The sequence below is a fragment of the Carassius auratus genome, chromosome 5, assembly GCF_003368295.1.
Source record: "Carassius auratus strain Wakin chromosome 5, ASM336829v1, whole genome shotgun sequence".
NCBI classification, from domain to species: Eukaryota; Metazoa; Chordata; class Actinopteri; order Cypriniformes; family Cyprinidae; genus Carassius; species Carassius auratus.
In genome coordinates, this window is record NC_039247.1 from 23,171,019 (window position 1) to 23,195,575 (window position 24,557).

Below are 24,557 nucleotides of genomic sequence, written 5' to 3' on the forward strand. Positions count from 1 at the left end.
GTTAAAAAAGTGGTTGAAAATTATTACATGTAAGTATACCTTAAAGCAAATCTGTGTACTACAATATGCAAGAATCATTTACCATTATCATGTAAACTCTCGTATGTTTCATGCTGGTGTCACATCCAGCCAAGCAGGATGGAGATTTAAGCTGGAGAGCAGCCAAACCGTTAAAACTTTGCTAAAACACCTGGTGCCAGGAGCCCAGTGGGGACACCGGCCCGTTCCGGATTCCATGAATGAGCTGCAGGACTCTGGGCCTCCACTGGCCAGAGGTCACATGGGTCTTCCTTTGGCTACATAAAAAAAAAAGGAGTTATGATTGTCACTCATAGTGTGTGGTCCCACCCCCTGCCTGTATACTGGCTTTCTCACCAATACCACAAATCACTTGACAAAAGGACAAGCAACAGGTGTCACAAAGGAAACTCCTTTTGCCCAGCTGTGACTGTCCTTCACATGGGAATCAGAAAGATGAGGCCATTGTTTGCCACCATGTGTCATGTCAGGGTCACCCTGCTTCTGGTGCTCAAAGCTTAAATTCTGTGTTTATCCCATAAAGCTCTTTCGCAGTGACTCTGAAACACAGTAAACACAGTAAAGCCCAAACAGAAGCTTTTCTCAAGGCGATTGATGTCTCAGTGTGACTTTGAGACAAGACAAGCACTGGTGATGTTATTTATTATACATTTTAGCATATATATTTGTTTATTATCAAATATACTGTTTTGATAATGTCGTAACAGAATGGCAAGAATAGATATGAGGTTTCTGTGTAAGTCTGTGTTGTAATGAGAAGCAGTATGAGTCTGAGTATGAGTACAGATGGGGCTCTGCTCTTGTTTTATCAGCATGTTGTTGAAGTCTGTTGTGCTCTGAGCTGGAGGGGACGAGAGTTCACAGTGTGGGTGTTTAATGAAATGAACTTAGCTCGGGGAAGAGCAGCATTAAGACAAAAAACAATCATTTATCTTGTTGCTCTCACCTTGGGGCACCAAGTTAATATATTGAGATCACCCTGAAATCTCTGTTAGTCCCAGACTAACCTGCAGGGCACTGAGAACAGAGGTAGGAACGTCTCATGATGTTTCCTGTTTCAACTGGTTTGTTTTGTATGGATGTGACAGCTGCATTGAACCCTCAGTGATTACCTTAATCACAATTACTCCAGATTCTGCCGCTTCCCAGAAGCAGCAAATTTGTCTGAACTTGCAGTTGAAAATAGCACAAACCAGTAACCATCTAAGTGCATTTTTTTCTGATATATTTTCTAATAATAATTAAGAAGAAAAAAGTTTTTAGGCAAAAATATTGTGATTATATGTAGGGCTTAAAATAATTTGATAATCACAGTAAGCCAAATCCAATTACGTTTTTATTTTGAGTAATCCAGTCCTAGAAAAAAGAAAGATTTTTACATATCTTTCTTTTTCAAGCCAGCTTTAACCAATTTATGTGACAGAAATAGATATTTAAATTTCTAAAGACACTGTGATTGGTGTTTGCCTGTGCAAAACAGGGTATTGCATAACATGAAAATAATTGAATATTATGAATCCCTAGAAATTATACATTATATAGTCATTAATAAGGCCTTTCTCAACTGGTTGGTTGGTTGGCTAGTGTTAAATTTGACATCACTTAAATAATATTGTTTATATTTACGGGGTGTTTCCCACTTTAAAGATGGTTCCTGCACTCCTGCACAGCACAGATATTTCACAATAAGTTTTATGCTATAAAGTTGAATACTTGCGGTTTGAGGGTTTTGAACAATCCCTACGTATGAGTTATAATAACAGTCCATCAGGAATACAAACCACTGACGCTGCTGAAGGCATTCTTGCAATTGTTCTCATGGACTGTATAAGCCAGCTCAGACCTATTAATATCAAATACACCAGAAAACAAATGATTGTACTTTTAACTGTAAAAAACTGTAAAAAGCCTACGGTAAAAACCTGTTAATTGGTTAACACATTCCCTTACTCTACACAGTAATTTTTTTTTTACAGTAAAATACCATTAAATGTACAGTTTTTGGAAGTGAAAAAGAATCTAAAGTTAAAATTGCTTTATTTATGGTAATTATGTGCATTACCATGACATTGTGGACCTTCTATACAGAATATTAGCGTTTACCCAAACTTGTGGAGAAGCTGCTTATGAAGAACTTTCATTCCTCATGTCTTTCTCTTCACAAATTGTATTTTAAATCGATAGTTCATCCAAAATGAACATTTGCTCTTAATTTACTTGCCCTCAGGCCATCCAAGATTTACTGTAGGTGACTTTTTTCTTCAGTAGAACAGTGAAAAAGATTGTCTGAAAGAACCAATTTGTAGAAAAGAATGTTGTTGTAAACAATGTTCATTTTCTTGCACAGTCACATCATTTCGCTTCTTAAGACATCAATCTATCATCAGGGGCCAAGGGAATACATCTTATGTTGCCTGATATGCTTTTTTTGGCTCTCAAAATGATGGTATCTGTTGATTTGCATTTTATTAATCACCAAGGATTATAGTTTCAACTAAAAATCTTTTTATTGTTCTTCTGAAATAAAATGTGACCAAGTAAATTAGCAGTCATTTCTAAGTTTTGGTTGAACTTCCCATTTAATGTGGTTGTCAGTATATTATTATTATTTTTTTACTGGACATTTTACTGGGAATTTCAATTGAATCTGTAAAATATCAATTATTACTACTGTACAGTAAAGTTCTGGCAGCCACAGCTGCTGTTTTTTACTGTAAATTTGACAGATTGTTTTTCACAGTGTGGAATGATAGCCTGGAGTCTCAAACACTGAAGGAGACTGACTGAGAGGGTCTTGCAGGACTGCAGAGCAGGCAGCCCTGAGCTCATTAGAGATGGCGTGAACCTGTGATCACTCTGTAATTCTCTTTGAGGGCATCAGACTGTCTCTGCAGGGGGTGGCAATAGCCCGGCACAAAGCTCGCTCGCTGCGGTACAGTATGCGGTACACTTAAACCCCCACCCCGACCGGAGCTCTCTGATGGGTGTGATGAAAGGCATGATGGAATACGGATCTGGCTTTGTTGTGGGCTTGTTAAGATTTGTCAGAATATAGAGGAGGATTGGGGGTTATGCACATGCTGATCGTCTTGATACCTCGAGCAAAATATATGGCCTTATGATTGACTGTGCTATGGTGTACAAGCACCTTAGTTGGTCCCCAATTCCACTTTTTATCTTTCGGTCACTTTCAACTTCATAATGCTATTCCACATGAAAGCAGCAACCCATGAAAGTCGCACTAGGGTTGTAATGAAATATACAGTAGAGCAGAAGCATTGATTTTTTTTTTTTTCTTAAAATCTAACGTCTCTGCCAGCGGATGGTTCCTCACACCCTCTTCCTCAATCCCTTCTTGCCAGTCCATCACTCTTTTAAGCACTCTCTTCCAGACAAGAGAGCCTTTTGTTTAAAGTTCTGCTCATCATGAGATCTGTTGTGATACAGGGCCGCTATTTATAGGGCTGTAATAACAGAGAGCCGGAGTGGCTGATATAGGTTTTGTCTTAAGTCTCGTTTTACCTGACCTTCTCTGTTTAATGTCAGCAAAGCTTATACTCCATGGTGTGATTTTTAAGAGAAGATAACATGAAAAACACCTTCACTTTCCTCTGAAATGCCACGTTTGTTTTCTGAGTGTCTTAACAGATATGAAGGTATAAAATATGAAATGCACAAGAAGTTTTTTTTTCTCCAGTTTTTGTTCAATCTTTTAACATTTTATGGTATTATATTCAAATAGTCAGCTGTGATTAAATTTTTAAATTCTTCATTAAAAATGAACCTATTAATATAAAGTCCCTGCTGGCGAGGTAGTACTTTTTCAAAGTTCCGGAACTTTTGGGGTCGGGACTTGGGTGGTAAACATCCTGATTGGTTGAGTTCACGCAGCATTGCGATTTCAACCACCATTTATTCGGATCATTTTCAAAATAGTACTGTTATTGTGTCCTGTAAATTAATTTAAAAAGTATTTCAGGCGAGAATGTAGTTGTTTAAAACTCAAATCTGTGGTTTATTTATAAAGACAGTGCCTATTTAAAACTGTGTTTCGCTGAGTTCAGAGATGTGAGCTGCATGTGATCAGCGAGAGCTCAGTCCTCATGTATACGCTGAAAGCAGCTTCACCTCAGCTAGACCTTCTGATGTGTGCCGCTGGCTCTGATGTCTCTTTGGTGGTTAAACATAAAATATAATTCGTTTTGGTTAAATCTAACAGGTAATCTTTGATCTGAATTTAATTTATATATGTTAAAATTTAAATAAAAAAGGCAAATTAATATATTATTTCATTTCATTGTAATGGCTGTACATATCCCTGAACTAATACCCTGTTTCCACCGCAGGAACTTTACCCAGGAGCTAGGGACTTTGGCCTGGTACTCTGTGTGTTTCTACCGCAGGAACCAGGAACTAGAGCTGTCACTTTTTTTTAGTTCGAAAATCGATTGCACAATCGATCAGACCAACCAAAAAAAGTTTCGAAAATGAAAATAGGGAATCAATTTTAACCAAATATGCACACTATAAATTTTAAAATAATTAAACAATTAAAAATATAGATGTAACAAAACTCACAAACAAGCAAAAAAAGAAAATAAAGAATTCCGAAAGTACAGTATGCGTTGCGAAAGCTAGACAGAAAATACCAGCAATTTTACGCGCCTATAAGACCCAGTGACGTCGAAAGTGACCTCTTATGCTGCATTCACACCAAACACGAAAAGAGCCTCTAGCGCGAATGATTTCAATGTTAAGTCAATGTAAAGACGCGTTTTTCGCCTCATTCACGCATCTAGTTACAGGAGATTCTGAGATAAGAAAAGGACCATTGCAAGCTGACAGCGACCGGCATTTGTGATGGAAAATTGGCAGTAATACCCCCACCTTGCGCAGCTGTACCTGAGTGTCCCTGGGACATCAGTACAGTCAGAGCGTGTCTTCTCAACAGCTGGAAATATACATTTAAAGTAAAATTTTTTGAACAGTTGTTTGAAATGTATTGAATCATTATTTAAAATAATCTTGGAGATTTTTGAATTGCCTAAATCATAAATGCAGCCATGTTGAAGCCTGCAGTGATGTTTTTCTTTTGTTATGGCAGCCGTCCCCTCTGCATATGTATTTTTTCGAGAATGTTGCACTCCTGTTGCTGTTTGTTATTCTGCACGAAACTTCATGCCAATAAATAAGAAATATTGCTCACTTGTGCGTTTCCAGTGCTCTCTTGAAGTTCGTCCGTTAATTGAAGTTGAAAAAGGAAACGCCTTTTTTTTTTACATGGAAAATCGATTTTACAATCTATTCAATGAACATTTATGTCTTAAAAATTGAAAATGATTTTTTCACAAAGGTGACAGCCCTACCAGGAACTAAATAAAGTTCCGGGTAAAAAAATGCCCCTCAGAAAGTCCCTGCTGGCGAGGTAGTACTTTTTCAAAGTTCCAGAAGTTTCTTGGGCGGGACTTGGGTACTAAACATCCTGATTGGTTGAGTTCACGCAGCATTGGTTGAGTTCAACCACCATTTATTTGGATCATTTTCAAAATATTACTGTTATTGTGTCCTGAAATGTAATTTTAAAAGTATTTCAAGCGAGAATGTAATTGTTTAAAACTCAAATCTGTGGTTTATTTAAAAAGACAGCACCTATTTCAAAATGTTTTTCGCCGATCTTGGAAATGGTGAGCTCCACTTGATCAGCGAGAGCTCAGTCCTCATGTATCCGCCGAGAAGCAGCCTCACCTTGGCTAGACCTTCTGATATGTGCCGCTGGCTTTGGTGTCTCTTTAGTAGTTAAACATAAGATATAATTCGTTTTGGGTAAATCTAACAGGTAATCTTTGGTCTGTATTCAATTTATTTATATGTTAAAATGAATAAAAAAGGCAAATTTATAAATTAGTTTCATTGTAATGGCTGTATATATACAAATATCCCTGAACTAAGTACATTTCTACAGCTGTTATTATGTTTAAATGAAAACTAAAGGAGGCAGTTGTATTTGATATCCTATTTAGTTTTATTGTAAATGTACAATGAGGAAAATAGCAGTATCCAAAGCGAGCTGACTGAAGTTCAAGCACGCTGCTGTTTGCAGATTTACCAGACTTGCGTCGCTGCGGACATCACACTCCCGAGTCGAATGCGCACAGTCTGAACTACTGAGGATGCATGTCCAAAATCAGCGTACTTTGTATTGAGAAACGCGCTCAAACCTAGGTCACCAGTCTATTTGCCTAATCTTCCCGGTACTTTACACCCCGGTGGAAACGCAGAAAGCAACAGGTCTGGGGGGAAAAAAGTTCCTGGGAAAAAAAGTTCCTGGTACAAATGTTCTGGGTAATTTCGGTGGAAACGCGGCATAAGTACATACATTTCTGCAGTTGTTATTATGTTTAAATGAAAACGAAAGGAGGCACTGGTATTTGATATCATAATTAGTTTTACTGTAAATGTAAAATGTAAAAACATTTTTTAAAGATCCTGGTACAAATGTTCCGGGTAATCTCGGTGGAAACGCAGCAAAAGATGGCAACAAAGATTCAAAACTTTCTGACTGCAGCTTTAATTTAATGCTGAATAAAATTATTTATTTATGCATTGCAGTATTGAGAAATGGGTGTAGTTTATTATAGAAAATAATGTGAAAAATATTTAATGGCTACAAATATGTTACATTTTCTGTCAGCACCATAGAATTGTGGCCAAGTATTGTGTCGTTAAGAATCATTCATGTTTCTTTCAGAAAATATAAAAATTTAGTTTTACATCATGTTGCTTTTGAAAGAAGAATAATGAGTCTAATTTGCTCATACTCATGTCATGGGATAAAAAGGTGGAAAGGAATTTTATCATGGAATTCTCACTTGTGGTTCTGCCCCATTGGGCAAATAGTTTCACCCTCATCAGGGGCTTGTAATAGAGCAGTTATTATTTAATGAGCCTGGGGGGATATTCCTGATTGGCCTCCTTTGTAATGTTAATCAGGTTTTGATTGGCCTCTTGGGATCAGATGTGGTGTTCAGCTGGATCAGCCTACTGTATAAAGGCCCAGAGCATCATCCCAGTGTGCTGACATTGTACTGAAAAATAGTATGTAGAGATCACTGCAAAACACAAAGCATTCAAACACCATGTAAACTTGATTTTATTGTGCACTAAACATTTGCAGCTTAATGATTTTGTCTTGAATGCAAGATTTTCACTGAATGTAGATCGCCATAAATCTACTATGTCTCACTGGACACTCAGTGAAGAGAATTCAGATTCAGCAGCATATCTACAGTATGTTGTCTGTAAATGAAACATTAATATAGCTCTTGAAGGGTGCTTAGCTTGCATACATGTGCTGAAATATTCACGAGGAGGCGTGATGCTCCGGAGGGAGTAATTTCGATCTTTTAGAAACAGCAGTCTCAACAATATTTTGCTAAATTTGTCATGACAAACAGCAAATTAGCGATGCATTAAGTCTGGCTTGTTATCACAGGAGTTTGAAGAGATAGTTCACCCAAAATTTCTGTGATCATTTGGAGTACTAGCTATATTTCGAGAAATGTCAGTGTTTATTTTTTTCATACAGTGGATGTCATTGGTCACCAAAAAACAACAACAACAAAAAAGTTTTAAAAGATTTTTGCTTGTGCACATAATCTTGAGCTGTGATGCACTGTTCAGCTGTGAGGATCTGATCTGATAGTGGGCCGCTCAGACGGATTTGTGTGCTTGACAGAGAGAGGATGGAGGCGGCAGATACTGAAAGGCCGTCTCACTTACGAGGCTCCATCATGAAGGATTTGTGCCAGTTTCCGCTTCACAAAGAGAGACCAGATTTGGAGGCCACACAGATAATGTGTGCATCTGTGCATGCATGTTTGTGCATACTTAGCATTGTGGGAAGTTTCTTAGATCTAACTGATGTTAGTTTGACTATTTGTGTATTAGCATAAGATACACATACAGTTGATTTTTGTAACCTTTGCTGCCTATGATATCCCACAATCTGCTGCATACTTGTTTTTGGATACTTTACAGTAAATCATTTTTGAAAAGTCAACTTGTATTGATTTAAAAAAATATATAATTAATTGTAATTCTACTGTGAAATATACATTAATTTAAGTAAGGATGAACAGATATTAATATTCTGACAGATACTGCTATTTTCCTGTTATGACCAAAAACAGATAAATGCCTAATATCAAAATTCCACTATTTTCTCTTAATAAATTAAAAATACAGCACCAAATACATAAAATCAATCATTTTGCAAGTACATTTAGGCATCACAAAATTAAATTTAAATAAAACACATATTTAAATAAAAAACACTATTAAAATAGTTTGATGAAGATTACACTCAGGAGTTTTTTCTTAAATAATTACTTTAATTTTTAATTATAGAATAATTAATTTCCAACTTTGAAAATGAAATTTTTGTCATAATTTATTTACCCATATGTTGTTTCAAACCTTTATGACTTGTGTCAATGGAAAGCAAATGAAGATTGGACCCCATTAACTTTAACTATAACATTAACACAATTTTGTGTTCCAGAAAATAAAGTGAACTATCCACAAGAAAGGAGTTGTTTATTTGTAAATGACAACACTAACATTGTAGGTCACATAAGAATACCAACATACTGGATGTAGTATGACTGGATTGAATTCATACAACACCAGTTCATCAAATGCAGAAAATAAATAAAATTGGACACATTTCCCCTGTTAAGTCATTTAGGAGGTGGGCAGTGAGGCAGTAAGTATGTGTGTGTGTGTGTGTGTGTGTGTGTGTGTGTGTGTGTGTGTGTGACCTCTTTGATCCCAGGTGCGTGTTGGCTGTGACTGGTGATTCCCTCTCTGTCCCAGAGTAGGTCACGCTTGCCTTTCTCCAATACTCTTCACCTTTCTCTCACAAGGCTTACGGATTCCCAACTCAACACACTTTAAAGACACAGGTGAAAGAGCCTTGATTTAGAAGGCCTGAAGCTATAGATTAGCAAACTTTACTTGGATTTCTAGATCAAACGGCAGCAATTGACACTGAGACTCAAGATTAGTGAGTCCTTCAGTGGGCAGGCTATCTTTGAGAAAACAGTCCACTCAACAGATCTAACATAGAGGTTCATTTGGTGCTCAGTCATACTAATGCGATCTATATAGGAGGTCTGTTGTGACACATTAGTGCCAGAGGGGGAGGGTGGGCACCATGTTGAAAACCAGCCTGTTCACAGCATAAAGCTAACAGAACACAGCACAGAGATGTTTTTAAAGGGGTAGTTTAGCCAAAAAAATTTTTTAAATGCACCCTCATGTCATTCCATACCTGTATGATTAATATTATTTTTTTCTGTGCAACACAAGAGTTCACTTGCTCTTTTATGTACAATGAAAATGGATGGTGGTTCACACTCTTGCCCTAAAAAAGCACCATAAAAAGGCTCCATATGACCTGTGTGCTAAAGTCCAAGTCTTCTAAAGCCATATGCCACAGCTCTTGGTTGGGTTCATTTTAAACATCACATGAAGGTCACAAGTAGTCAAACCTGGCATAAAATGTCTGGATGCATCATATCTTTTTCACCGATGTCTTTTTAAAATAAGTTTTGGTATTTTTGAAATAGTTCAGAATATATACAGTGTTTCTAGCAGTGCTCTGCTTACTAGATTCTGAGTGGACAATCTTAGTATATTATAAAAGTAAGCAATAAAATAATTCCCACTCAAATCAATATTTAATGTCTATTAATTTATTAATTATTACAAAATACACCAATTGACAAAATACACCAAATTCAAATTAACACCAAAATGGATTTCATTTTCTTGCATTCAAAAAAATATATTACTTTGAAATGTAGACTTACATTTGGTGTATGTTCTTATTAATATATGCTTAAAATAATTCATTTTGTGTTGTGAAAACAGAAAATGAAGCTGGTGTGTAAGTAGGGCTGCACAATTAAATTAAACAATGTAAATAATGAGAAAATAAATAATTGAAATTTTACAGTGGTACTGTAAATTATTTATTTATTTATTACATTTTACATATATATATATATATATATATTTTTTTTTTATCAAACATTTTTCTTCTAAAGTAATGCAGCCCTCTTTGTAAAGTTAGGTTACTTATGAGAGAACTTTTGTTTTGTGGTCAAATACTGCTTTAGCTTTAACTTTGTTTTTAAATGTTTCTCATATTGGCAACACAAAGCCCTTTCTATTCAAAAAGATAGATGAGCCCCATTTACTTATCACAGATCATTGAAGACTGACTGTCTGGAGACTCGAGTCTCCTCGGAGCTCAGTGAGAGGGAGGGAGTTTGTGTTTGCTTGCAGAGTCACACTGCTAATAAAGATCAGCTGGAGATGTATTTCAGCTCAGCTGGGGCTGAAACAGAAGCTGGTCTTCTTTTTTGATGAGAAGACAGACTGATGTTGTGACTACTGTCCACTTTTGTTTGGGAAACAGGGACACAATGTATATGTGGCAGTATTATTGTGGAAGCGTATCCCATTGTTAGGATATCTTGGTTTTTAGTGGAACTCGCTTTCAGCTTGTGGCCCACAATTTCTCCACCCCTGCGTTCTTATACACGCACAGACACACACTAGCTAGTCATCATCCTGTGCAAACAATGTGGTTTCAGGCATCCTTACTCGTGTTATTTGAAACTCTGTCAGCACGTCCAAATATTCACTAGTGGTTTCCAGACGTGGGTTTGCAGGGTACGCAGACCAACTGTCCCGAATGTTAATAATACAGAGCAGCGGTTTGACATACATGGGCTTTAGGTATCTGTCTCTTCTCTGTCTCAGTGTTACATTGGTTCAGTGACATGACACACATTGTTTGGTCTGGATTAGTCAATACATTAACTTTGTACATACATTATCTTGAAAACACTTTTCTATAAATGTATTTAAAAAAAATTATGAATTAAAAAAAAAATCACTTTAGGGTACACATATTCACTATATAAGAATGTTCCCTCAATAAATTCTTATTTACTGCTTATTGATATCAAGTAGTTGCTGTTGTTATGTCGAAGTATTGGGTTTAATAAGGGATAATAAGGCATTAATATGTGCTTTATAAGTATTAACAAACAGCCAATATGCTGGTAATATAAATGCGAAGCTAGTTAATAGTGAATAGTGTTCACTAATCTTAAAGTGTTACCAAATTTTTTTTTTTACTTATGACATTCTTAGCATTTTGTAAAAGGAGCCTCAAAAAGTAGAACAGCATAATATTTTTATTATTATCTCTTAGAATTTCCTTGTAACAAAACTGCTTATTAATATTTGAAAAACCTTTGTTTGACAAATCAGAGTCATATGTTGCAAGTAACAAGTGCAACCATGCAAAGTACAAGAGGAAATTATATCAGATACTCCCCCCTAAAACAGCTCGTTCTAACACCCCCCCCCCCCACATGTCCACGTCATAATGTGGGAAGATTTGCATAATGCCGCCCAAATGTTCACGCAAAGAAAGAAGGCGTAAATTTTATTCTCTCTGTTGCTGCCGCCGCTATGTTTTGGAGTCGCTGTGTGTTTCGTGTGTTTTGTGAAACTACTTTGTTTTGCCTTCCTAAAGAGGACACAAGTAGAAACCAGTGGTTAAGTTGTATTTACAACACTCTTCCAGAACAGTTCAACCCAAATATTCAAATGTGTGTAATATTTCCATCACACGCTTGAGGCATTCGGCCAATCACAATGCACAGGATTGCTGGGCAATCAGAGCACACCTCGCTTTGTAAAAATGTTTGTGTTTCTGAAAGTGAGGCATAGAGGCCAAACAATAATATACATTATATGGAAAATAATGTGATTTTTAAACCTTAAACCACATGAACAGATTGCATCACACCAAATACACAAAATAATGTTCTTTTTAGCAACGTTATATGACCTCTTTTAAAAAAAAACACATATACATGAAACCAACTTAAATACAATGCGTACATTCCTAAGGACTTGGCAGATGTTTTTTAAACTAGATTTTTAAAAGCTCGTTATTTTAGACACTCTCACTTACCCCTCTTTCTCTATCTCAGATAAGAAAACATCATGTAGGTCTTTGCTTCAGATCTCCTCTGACAAGATATTCTGCACATTTGCTAATCCGATTAGCCAGCCATGTTTAAGGAAAAATCATTGTTAACTTGTTTGTTCCAGGCTATTTCAAAAATGTTTGTTGGAAATGATAAGAAAAACCCCACTTGGGGCACACAATGAACTTCTGTTCATCTTTCTGTTTACCTGACTACTTAAACAGGGATGAATGTGAGATACTTCAGGATGCTTTAATCTTAGATAAGGGATGGAGACAGACAGGGAGAAGGAGATTTGTTCCCCAGGTGTGGGAACAATGGCATGTAACTGAAAGGCCATGGGTGGATGGACGCAGTTGGGGGGCTTCAGTGAAGCTGTGTTAAAGGACAGAGAGGTCTGAGCAAATAGGGCCAGCGTCTTAGTCACAATGAGTGAGGCAGCAGCTCTCGGCAGGGGTGGGGTTCTACAGGGAGGGGGTGAGGGAGGAAGGCAGCAGCCCTGAAAATGGGCTGTGAATGCAGAATGGGACCAACGGGATGTGACTGTGAGTTTAATAAGGCTTTGTGTGTCGGGGGGTTCACTTAGCTGCACTTTAGGAACCAAATTGTCCAAAAATGCTGCAAAATCGGGCAAAATGTTAAAATTATCTATATATAAAGTACGTTTTTTAAAATTCTGAATATGTAATAATTCATTTTTAGAGGCATAATGTTGGTTGGGGTTAGTCTGAAGTAATTACGATCAGCTATATATAGGCTAAAAACTATGGTTATGGTATTAGATGTGTTGTAAACGTGTATGTCTTCAGATTTTTACTAAAAATATCGCAACATCCACATATGAACTGAGGTATCTGTGAAATTATGTGTTTATAGTCCATAGCTTGTTCATAATTAAAAAACTAAATATTAAAAATTTGAATAATAATAAAAATTAATTAAATAAACATTTAAAGCTAAATTAATTTACTCAATAAGCAAATGAATATTTTTTTAAATTATTTGTTTTGAAATGGTCTTGAGTGTAATATAATAAAGTATGATAATTGTATTTTTATTTGGGTTTATTGGCAGATATTATTATTTTTATTTTCAAATGTAAGCTTGACTTCATGACGCAATCTGAAGGTTGTGTTGTGTTGCATTCTCAGAATTGCCACAAGGAGAAGTATAGCAGGCGTTAGCGCAAACTGTCTTCCTCTATGGTCAGTTTTCTCTTTTTGATAAATTCATGGGTTCAGAGTTTTGTTGGTTAGCATGGCTGTTAGCCCCTGCTGTTAGCTGCAACATCTGGGTCCAAAAAGCATCTTTACCCATTGTTATATCTTAGGAGCCTCACACACAACATGCAAGGATGAAATAAAAAATATATATATAGACAGAACAAATTCATAAAACATGGCCATGATTAAATTGAATAAAGTGAATGTTTTAATAAAAATGTAGCCACTAAAATGTTATGGTAATATTTTCCTAATTCATTAATATTTCATTATGGTCAATACTTTTATTTATTTTTTAAGAAACATTTTTTGGGGGAACTAACCATTTAGTGGTTTGATTCATTGGTCCCACATAATGCACCAGGGTTCCCTTGCACAATCGTGCACATACAAATTCCAAAAATGTATCATTGGGATGCATAGAATTGAATAAAAGATATAGACTGTACTGCATGTTAGCTTGTTTACTGTGCTCAAGAGCATAATCTGTGTCAGACTAACAAGACACTTCTAAACACAGTTTGAGAGCTGTAGAATTGTTGAACTATATTGGTGTCAACTGAACTGTTGTTTGCTAATGGTGCTTTTGGGAAACTCACCCCTGAACAAGTGATTGATTTTTGAACAAAGATATTGATTAAGGGTATGATTTTTAGCAGTGTTGAGCTGAAATTGTACAAACCAAATGTCTCGTTGATCATTCAATCACAAACACACCGTGAGCTCTGAGGGCAACCCATCTCGGGTGTTGTTGACACAGCCAGATCGCCTCCTTCCCAGCAGTCGCTGTGCCACTGACCTCATACCGCTGAGAGGAGGGAGATGAGTGATGAGGTTGTTGTGAAGCCGCTTCACCCCTGAACCCTTGCCAACGTCTCTCTCCTCCACCAGTCACTCGCCAAGGACGTGGAAATCCCATAATAACCCGTCTCCACGGCACCCCACAAGTCCAGCTCCCTGCTTCCCAGATGTTTCCAATTAAAAAAGAGGCCTTTCAGTCCGAGCCTATTTACTGCATGCTGAGAAAAAGAGCGAGAGAGAGACAGAGAGCAGGTTGCAGAGAGACGGAAGGGCTGACGGGAGGAACAAATTACTTTCTTTTGATATTAAAAGGGCGTTGAGGGCAGAGAGTGACATTTGAAAAGTCACAGTGGCTGGACGGTTGTTTTGATCGCAGATATCTGAGGAATGGAAGATGTGAAGATGAATGGTATCGCTCATGTCTGAGTCAGACAAAGATTTTCAGATTGAAATCATTCTTGTGGTTACAAAATCTGGGTCTTGTTTTTAAAAATGCTGTTCTTTCCCCGTGCTTCATTGAAGGTGCGCTGCCAAATATAATCATCGCAAAGAAAGACACTTAGTCTGTATTTTTTCAGTTGGTGTGGCGGCAGCTGCTGGCAGGTCTGTGTTTGCCACTCAAAACCTCAATGCTGCCACAAAAGAGGCTGCCAGGAAGTAAAGACAGGGAGGATTCCAGATGAATAGTTCACCCACGTCTTCATTTACTCATATTTTGGTCTTTTTCACACACAAGGCTATTGTCTGGGTTCAGAAGACTTGAGATGTAGTACTTGAGCCATATATTTTGGTACTATTAAACATTGGACCATCCCAGTCCCTGTTTACTTCTGTTGTATGGAAAAGAGCAGCTCGGTACATTTTGCTAAACATCTTATTTTGTGTCACATTGAAATTTAATGAATTGATGAATGAATGAATGAATGAATACTATTCAAACATTTGGGGTTAGTAAAATGTATTATTGATTTTTAAAATAGGTTTGCTCACCAATGCTCTATTTATTTGATTTAAAATACAATAAATATTGTGGAATATTATTAAAATATAAAATAATTACTTTCTATTTTCGTATATATTAAAATGCCATTTATTTCTTTGATGACAAAACATTTTTTTTTGTTAAATGTCTTTACAAAGTCTTTGTAGCAATATATAAAAACCTTCATAGTCACGGGAAGAAGGAGACGGAAACGGCAAACATTTAAATGAAAATTTAAACACAAAACATTTCAACGTATTGTTCCTAAAATGGACCTGGACATATTTTTGTAAGATTCAGCTTAACATCTAAAATGTACATTCATAGTTTTTCATATTCCTGCAAAGATAATACACTTAATGCATTATGAAGTAAGCTAATGGGCCATGTTTTATCTCCTGCTTTCTATGAAAATGCATTCAAGAGCCATAACATGTTATAGCTCATATGGAAAATAACTTGTATGGAGTTAATGATTTTTCTTATTTTCCCGTGATTCAGTCAGTGCTGATGTGGTATGCTGGCCTCGAGCATTCTTCAAAGTAATATTGCCAGCCATGTGAAGCTGAGCCAGTGCGATTTAGCCTTCAGCTTCTGCAAGATCAATGCATCTACAAATCTGGGTCATCAGCAATGCTGCAGAGAATCTGCCTGCAGAATTACAAAAACTTCTGCAGAACTTAAACATTCCTCAGTCAAGTTCTGGACCTCTTATGTCCCTTGTGTATTTGTTTACTAAATATATTGGCTAATTTGAATATGCATTTTGCTATAAATAGATCTGTGCATTGGAATTAAATTTATTTTCCCCCAACAAGCAGTGCTGGAAAATTGAAACAAAACATAGATACCATGTGAGCTGTCCTGATAACAATCACAACAGGATGACAACAAAGACCTGCATGCAAACTACAATCACAGAATTCTGCAGAAGTCTCTAAGGATATGAAAAATGTCAAAACCATGATAACATCTTTAACATGACAACATGAAGACCTGTGTCACCAGCGGTGTTTGTTTATCTGTTTTGGCTAAATATAATTTCATTTTCAGTTTAAAAAAAATTCTTCTTTGTTCTCTTTTTACTATATTAATCAGCCCTAAATTATTTCACCCCACAATCAGTGCAGAACATGCAAGGATCTTTTCATCATGTACAGACTTCAATTGACCCTGAACAGTTTTAACAAAGAGAGTGTTTTACTGCTGCTGACCTAACATTAATAGGATTGTAATTGAGTTTTCTCTTAGGCTGTGGCTTAAACATTAGTGTGCAATCTAAAATGCATTAAAAGCTTGTTAATGTTGTTCTCATTGGACCTCAAGCACACAATCTCAATGTGTTTACTTTGGCAGCTTGGGCGCTAGTGGATCTGAGGATGGAGGACAATGTAGAGGTTTACATGGATGAATCTGCAGAGATCCCTTGCCTGTACACCTTCACTGAGAAGCCCACGATGGTCATGGTCCAGTGGTTTGTGGTGAGTCCTATAAGCTCTAAGATTCTTTCACTAATTTGATTTAAAGGGACTTGTGTTCATCTTCAACCACAGATTAAGATATTCTAAAGAAACCTGAAAGATTTGTAAAAGTAATGCAGTTTAATTCAAGTCTCCTATAGTGATGCAATCGCTTTATGTGGAGAACAGATTAAATTTAGGCTTTTATTCACATAGAAACATTGATCAGCATGCGTAGACAATATTTCATATGATAAACCGAAGCTCAACTAGACTTGTTTGGTGTTTGAGAATAAACTTCATTGTTTCTTGCAGAAACTCAAACATGTTTGTGTGACAACAAGCAAGTATGTTAGAGCTTTGGTTTACTATATTTGATGAGCTCTATGTATGTTAATCAATGTTTATATTGGAATAAAGTCAGAAGGCTTGGATTAAACCACTTTTACAATGTCTTTTACTGCGTGTACTTTGTTTTTTTTTGTGTGTGAATTTTTTGGTTGCATGGACTTTCAATAGATGGACCAAATGATGAAAGAATATTAGAATTATATGAATGGAAACAGTTCAAGATAAATGGAAGTCTTATGGGTTTGGAATGACATGAGGATGAATAGACAGTATTATGACAGATCTTACATTTTTGCGTCAGCTAACACTTTAATATTTCTGGATATGTGCAGTTTAATTGCTGATATTTTTACATTTTGCCTGGCTGACATTAAAATTATTCAAAAGTCAAAGTTTAACTTCCCATCATCCTCAGCGGGAACGTGAAGGTCACCGGGTGAGGATCTCCTACAGCGACCTGACCATGCAGAAGGTGGACGAGGACACGAGCTACAGCAATCGTATCAGTGTGCTATCAAACAGTGATGGAGAAACTCTGACCATTCAGGACGTTAAGCTGTCTGATGAAAGAGAGTTTTTCTGTCAGGTCAGTGGTTTGGCAGCAGGCAATGGAGAGGGCAGGACTCTCTTGAAGGTTTTTGGTAAGTCTCCACTCCAGTCAGTTGAACATTCTCACTACATGCCCTAATATTGTTGCTTCTTTTCCTCAGTTTCTAAGTATAAATACTAAAACTGTCTGTTTTCAGACCCCCCAGAGCCTCCTGTGATTGAAGGTGTCCTCTCTGGAGTTTCTGTGTCCGGTGACTCCCCACTGAAGGTACATCACAGATGGATATATGTTAGGTTTGTGTGAGTCATATACTGTATGGTGGGTTTAAGCTTACACGTCTTTTATTTGGTTAGATTGCATCTTGTGAGACCAGAGAAGGCTTTCCCAAGCCAAACATCACATGGTACCGAGATCACATCCCCATCCACCCCACCACTGGCTGTGAGTGAAATCATACAGACCTCATCACTGACACATTTATTATCTATATATTTTTATCTGTAATATTATCATCATTCATTTTGCTTTATAATTAAGCTCTAATATAATTTCGAGCAATAATAATAATATTAATTAATATGAATAAATTTCTAGACAAGCGTCCTAATGTTTGTTTTTATTATTAAATATTATGAAAAATCTAGCCTAGAGTAAACATCAAATCAAAACGAACCTTTCTTTTCTTATTGTGCAAGGATCATGAGTTTACAATATATTTATAAAAAAGGATTTATATGTGTTATTTTACTTCAAAATGCGACAACTTCTTTCACCTCTGAGACTTATGATGTAGATATATTAAAATTCTAATAAGCTGAATACATTTAATCTGAAAATTATTTTTATATGTTGTGGCCATTAACCAACAAATGGCAGATAAATAAATAGCAAATTGGGTGCAAATTTTGGTTTTAAATTCTTGTCCAAATAATAATAATAAAAATAAAATAAAAAACTAAAAAGCTAAAATAAGTTATTTTAAATACCACAAAAGAATTTAAGGCATCACAGTATTATAATGTACAGTCTGAAATATATATATATATATATATATATATATATATATTCAATTTGAGATTAGCTAAAGATAACAATGAGCTGTATAATTTTAAGTGAGTGTTAGATGACAATTAAGGAAATCTGCATGCAGAAATAGGGTGAATGAGCATACACAATTCATTGTCTAATATCAGCTTATATTGATTAAAAAATCAATTATTCACAATCCGTTTAATCCCCAATGAAGAAAATTCTGTCCTGAGTTGTGAACAGAGTTGTAGCTGGTTATTAGGTCATTAGCTGGTCCAGGCTGTGTGCATTGTTTGGTCAGCTGGACTGGAGGAACCTTTACTGGCCTGGTAGTCCATCTTGGTCAAGCTCTTTTGAGCCGGTAGACCACACTGGACAAGCAACACTGTTAAAAAACCTGCTAGACTCCTAAAGATTGTATGACCTGGTTTTTCCAGCAGAGTCTATATGAAGAATTAGGAAATGTTTCCTCTTAAATATTGCCACTAATGTGAATGTATGTCTGGTTGTGTGCGTGTTTCATGTCAGTGGCGAACGTGGTAACACTAGTGACGAAGGAATTCAGTGGTCTATATACAGTGCAGAGTGAATTGCATTACAAGGTGACCAAGGAAGACAAAGACGCCCACTTTTCCTGTGAAGTCAGCTATTTTGTCCCAGGAGCTGTCAGGACATCCGAGTCCAAAGGCATCAATATTACAGTTCATTGTAAGTTCATTTATGAGTTTTTGATGAAGTGGAATGTGGTATATTTTTGCAGCTGGGACAAGCTAAATAACATTTGGATGCTTGGGCTTTTGTATCTCCTGCATTCTGCTGAATAGCTCCGCCCACTATGAGATCTCATTGGTCCGAAATCCCTCTAAGGTTAAACGATGGCATTAGATCTAACAGATCTAACATGACTTTGTAGAAGTTTCATGTTTTTTATATTTCAGATAGCTTTCGTGTGTCACAGGCAGTGCTGGGTACATTACTTACAAACATAGCCCCTTACTGATTAAACATCACATGAGACAAATTGTAGTTAGTAACGTAACACATTACACATTCTAGGTAATCTAATAAGACTACTTCTGTTGACTATTTTTAGATTACTTTTGACTCAAGTCACATTGATTTAAAGAGGAATAATTTATACCACACTGATGTAAAAATAGAAAGAGAAAGGAAATATGATCCATTGTTTGCTATCAATAACTAGAAGTGCATTAGATATCACTTTATTTCAATTATGAAATCACTAATTTAATATGTGAACGATACAAATTACTTGTTTAACATATTACATAATCCAGATTACATGTAATGAGTTAGTACCCAGCACTGGTCACTGCTAATGGTAAACTCTGTTTTGAGTTGTGTTTATTGTGATACAGCTACAAAGGTCTTTGCTTTGCCAGCACTGACTTACAGTAATAACTGAGTATGAGAATTATTTTGCCTTGGCCAGATACATTTGAATGAAATAAAATTCATGGCCTGTTGCTCTTTGTGTATGTGCTTATGTCACATAGACCCCACGACCAGCGTGAAGATATGGAAAGAATGGCCTGAGGGCTTGGTCAAAGAGGGGGACAAAGTGAAGATCCACTGTCAAGGCGATGGGAACCCCCCAGCACCCATCATTTTCAGCCGAGAACAAGTGAGAATAGTCTCTTTTTTTCTCTTTTATTTGGACTCGTTTGTTTCTGAATGGGTGGCTGTAAAGCATTCAGAAGAAGGACGTCTGGGCCGGGCAATGTGCTTCATATGCACAGAGGGAACAGTACCATTACTGACTCTAAGCAGCTTTAAGTACGTTTAATATGCATTTGCTTTAATGACATAATGACAAGATGATTTTTCAACAGTGGTTCTCAAATGATGCAGATGGCAGACCACTTTTAATTTCACTTCTAAATTCTACAAACACGCTTAATATCATTGAATGAGTCGTAAGGAAATCTTAATTACAGTATGATAGACATTCACAGTCTTCTGTGTGTCCTGCTCATAACAGTCAGATGTGGAGCTGGATTCCTCTCAGGGGCTGCTGGTTCTGAAGGAAGTGTCTCGTGCAGATAGCGGTGCATATGAATGTCACTCTCTGGACCGTGATGAGGTGGTGGACACCCTACAGCTCACTGTACACTGTGAGTCCAACCTTCAGCTTCTCATGTTCTCACACACAGTAACACCACTGTAATCGAATCATCTGTCAGTACTGGTGCCAAGTTTGTAGACACTTAACATTTTCTCAACCATTCAAAAAAAAAAAAAGACACTAGTTGTATGTGTAATGACACATTTAGAATGTTACAAAAGATTTATCTTTTGAACTTTCTATTTATCCATAAAAATATTGAAACCAAAAAATGAATTACGGATTCTACTAAAATAATGGGCAGCACAACTTTTATTATTGATAATAACAAGAAATGGTTCTTGACCGGCAAATCAACATATTAGAATGATTTCAATGAACATGTGACATTTATGACTGGAGTAATGATGCTGAAAATTGAGGAATAAGTTACATTTAAAAATGTATTCAAATATAAAACAGTTGTAATGATATTTCTCAGTATCACTTCGAAATGCAGCTTTGGGGAGCATAATAGATTTCTTTAAAAAAAAAAACCCTTACAGACTCCAAAATTGTATTAATTAATTTTACAAATGCTTTTGTTCAAAAGGATTTAAATCTGAAAACAAATGACAAAAATATTATTAGCAATATGAGTTATACCCTTTATTATTATTATTAAAAAGAAAACTTTCACATTTTCTATTTATGTGGCAAAATACATACATTTGGTTTAATTCTATTCATTTTTTTAATCATTGTAATTAAAAGATGTATTTAAAAAAATTATATTTTTAAGTGAAAAGTGATATTTTTCTGGAGCAATATGAAAGAAATAACTCAAATAAACAGTCATCATTTATTCCCCCTGTTTAAATGAAGCTGATATAATTCAGATCAGACTCACAACAATGCTTTTACTCTGAATTACTGACCATTTATATATATATGTGTGTGTGTGTGTGTGTGTTTAGATCTGGACCCAGCTGTGGTGGTGCCCAAAGACTCCGAGGTCATGCTGAAAGGAGAGAGTCTGACAGCCACCTGCAATGCCCTGTCGTCTTTAGAGACGTCTACCGTCTGGTTTAAGGTAACTCTACAGTGTGATTCACTGATCTTCCAGCAGTCTAGACACGTTCATTCGGTCTCCCACATTCTGTTTAGACCCTCTCTTCACTCTGTCCATTCGTCATGTGTTTGCACACGTTTGTTTGTATGTAGGATGGGATTGAGGTTGGACGAGGACACATAATGCAGCTGCAGGACGCCACGTTTGACACAGCTGGACAGTACGACTGTGAGGTGACTGTACCGTCTCTTCCAGGCCTGCTGACCAGCGGTTCTGTCCATATCATCGTACAGGGTGAGGAAGAGCCCATCAAGTGCTGACCTCACCAAAAGAGCTTTATATTTAGTTTTAGTGTTTCTAAAAGAGTTACTGGATCTGTTCCTCCAGGCGCCCCTCAGATAAAGGACGCGGAGAGGGAGATTGAGCTGACGGAGAAAGTCGGGGCTTGGGTGAATTTGAGCTGTGAGGTGAGGGGTTACCCCAGACCCGCCATCACCTGGAGCATCACCGGCAGTCAGGTAACAAAGATTTCCTCTCAGCGCTCGGCTCGTGTTACACTGAGCTGTGGACTCACGCTTTTGTCTTGTTTATGTGTGTGTGTTGTAGTCTCAGAGCTGGCGTGAGGTGGTTAAAAGAGAGACGGAGGATCAAGTCCACAGCGTTGTGATTCTTAAAGTTAGCACTCACACTATTGCTGTCTGCAATTCAACAAATGACTTTGGAATAGAGACCAAGACGTACAGCATCAAGAGCAGTAAGAGTCTAACACTGAAAATCAAGGCACATCCAGTTGATTATAATTTTTTTTAAATAATAATAATTATTAGTAACTATTAATCACTGTTATTAATCATGATGATGATTATTTGTTTTATAATATATTTGATTATTCATGTTAAATATGTCACTTGAATATAATAGACTAAATGTATTCTAATTGTACACATTTATTAGAATTAGGAACATAATATTTCTTGTAATATCTATTATTATCTATTAATATAAATGTACTATCTATACTTAGGTTATTGTCACATTTTATACATATTTTATCTTATTTTATCTATGTATATAATTATTTTGTGTTAAATTATAAAATTTATAAGTACACTACATCATTTTTGTTCACCAAGGCTGCATTTAGTTGATCAAAAATACAGTAAAAGCAGTAATACTGTGAAATAATTGTACATTTTAAAATAACTGTTTTCTATGTGAATATATTTTCAAATGTAATTAATTCCTGTGAAGCAAAGCTGAATTTTTCAGCATCATTACTCCAGTCTTCGGTGTACTTCAGAAATCATTCTGAAATCTGCTCAAGAAACATTTCTTATTATTATCAATGTTAAAACCAGTTGAGCTGTTTCATATTTTAACATGTTTTTGTAAAGTTATAAATCTCTTTACTTCTCAAAACCATGTCTCATTATCGGATTTCTAATGCAATTTAATATTGTCATTTATTTTTTTTTTGCAATTAAAAATGTTAATGTTGTCTGTTGTTTTCTCCCAGTTCCATTCTCCCAGACTCCAACGGCTAGAAAAACCTCGGGTAACTTTTATTTCCCCCCTCTTCTGTCACTCTGTATGTCTGTTAGAAAGGATTGTATGCTTTGAATCAACACCCAGTCCGTTTCATCCCTGCAAAATCCAACCCTACCAAACAATGAAAGATCATCTAATGTATTTGAATAATTCATAGATTTTATAAGGCAAAGCCTCCACAGCAACTCGGTTAGCTTGCTCTTCATGTCGGCCTCTGGGCATATTTAAAATTCTGTGTGAAGAGAAGTCATAGAGAGAGAGAGAGAGAGAGAGAGAAAGCAAGCAAAAATGGAAGCAGACATTACTTCAGATTGCAGGGGCAGATCCAGTGCTGAATGTTTTCCAAGATGAATGTATAATTAGTTCAATCTGAATATTTTAACAAATGTTTTGAAGTGCTGGGCTGCAACTGAGACTGTTAAACTACTATGGTGAAGATTGTGGTGGCGGCCTGCTGTTTTACTGAGTAGATTTAACTCATAAAATTCATTCCCAGACAATTGTTTCTTCTCTCTCTGTTTATTTATAGCATTTGATGACGCTTCCTCGGAATGGCGCTCCTTAATTTGCTTTATTTGACTCTTTACTAAAACACCCTAATTATATGTGTCATACCAAACTCGTGTCATTTAAAAGTACACGTGTCCTTGTCATGTGGCACATGTTTTGAATACAAATGATGCAGCCATTGTTAAAAACTGCAGTGTTATGTGTTCTTTAGAAGCCCTTTTCATGATCAAGAAGGGTATTTCACATTTGTATTTTGCCTAAAAAGCCCATTTTTAGATTTCAGCATGAATTAAGACTGTCTTGTTGAAATGGTAATAGTTCATTGGTTATTATATATCAGTCAGTCATACTAATGCTGGCATCTGTTGTTCTTTTTCTCTAGCTGATAACAGTGGAGTGATTATTGTGGTGATTATTGTCAGCATCTTGTTGCTGGCCGTCCTGGGCAGTGTCTTCTACTTCCTGTATAAAAAGGGCAAGTTACCCTGTGGACGCTCAGGCAAGCAAGAAATGTGTGTAGTTCTTTCTCCCTTCTATCCAGATTTTTAGTAAACATTAATACAGTGGTTTTCAAAGTGGGTGCGAGGAAGTGCTAGGGGATCTGTGGGAAAGTTTCAAGAAAAACTGTATTAATAAATATTTAATAATAAGTAAACAACAAAAAATTACATTAAGGAAATAAATGAATCATTTGATTAAAATACATCTAAGAATATATTAAAATGAATAATATATATGTCTAACAGTATGGTATTGTAGTATATATAGTATATACAGTGGGATGCACGTTTGTGAGAATTGCAGAATTTGTGAAAATGTGAATAATTTAAACAAAATAATAGAGATCATAGAT

At 36.3% G+C, this 24,557-nt stretch overlaps 1 protein-coding gene across 5 annotated transcripts in view; it reads left to right on the forward strand.

Annotated features, from left to right (window-relative positions):
* Positions 1-24,557, forward strand: part of LOC113081639 (cell surface glycoprotein MUC18-like) — a 44,915-nt gene that overhangs the window by 16,303 nt on the left and 4,055 nt on the right. For 4 of the 5 annotated variants that reach the window (XM_026253659.1, XM_026253665.1, XM_026253671.1 and 1 more), the window contains exons 2-14: positions 16,476-16,600; positions 17,346-17,571; positions 17,677-17,747; positions 17,834-17,921; positions 19,038-19,217; positions 20,027-20,154; positions 20,512-20,644; positions 21,552-21,667; positions 21,799-21,940; positions 22,034-22,164; positions 22,253-22,400; positions 23,163-23,201; positions 24,087-24,216. In XM_026253659.1, the coding sequence (XP_026109444.1) occupies positions 16,476-16,600; positions 17,346-17,571; positions 17,677-17,747; positions 17,834-17,921; positions 19,038-19,217; positions 20,027-20,154; positions 20,512-20,644; positions 21,552-21,667; positions 21,799-21,940; positions 22,034-22,164; positions 22,253-22,400; positions 23,163-23,201; positions 24,087-24,216 (1,657 nt within the window). The remainder of the gene's footprint in view (positions 1-16,475; positions 16,601-17,345; positions 17,572-17,676; positions 17,748-17,833; positions 17,922-19,037; positions 19,218-20,026; positions 20,155-20,511; positions 20,645-21,551; positions 21,668-21,798; positions 21,941-22,033; positions 22,165-22,252; positions 22,401-23,162; positions 23,202-24,086; positions 24,217-24,557) is intronic. The other variant, XM_026253684.1, reaches the window with a different exon arrangement.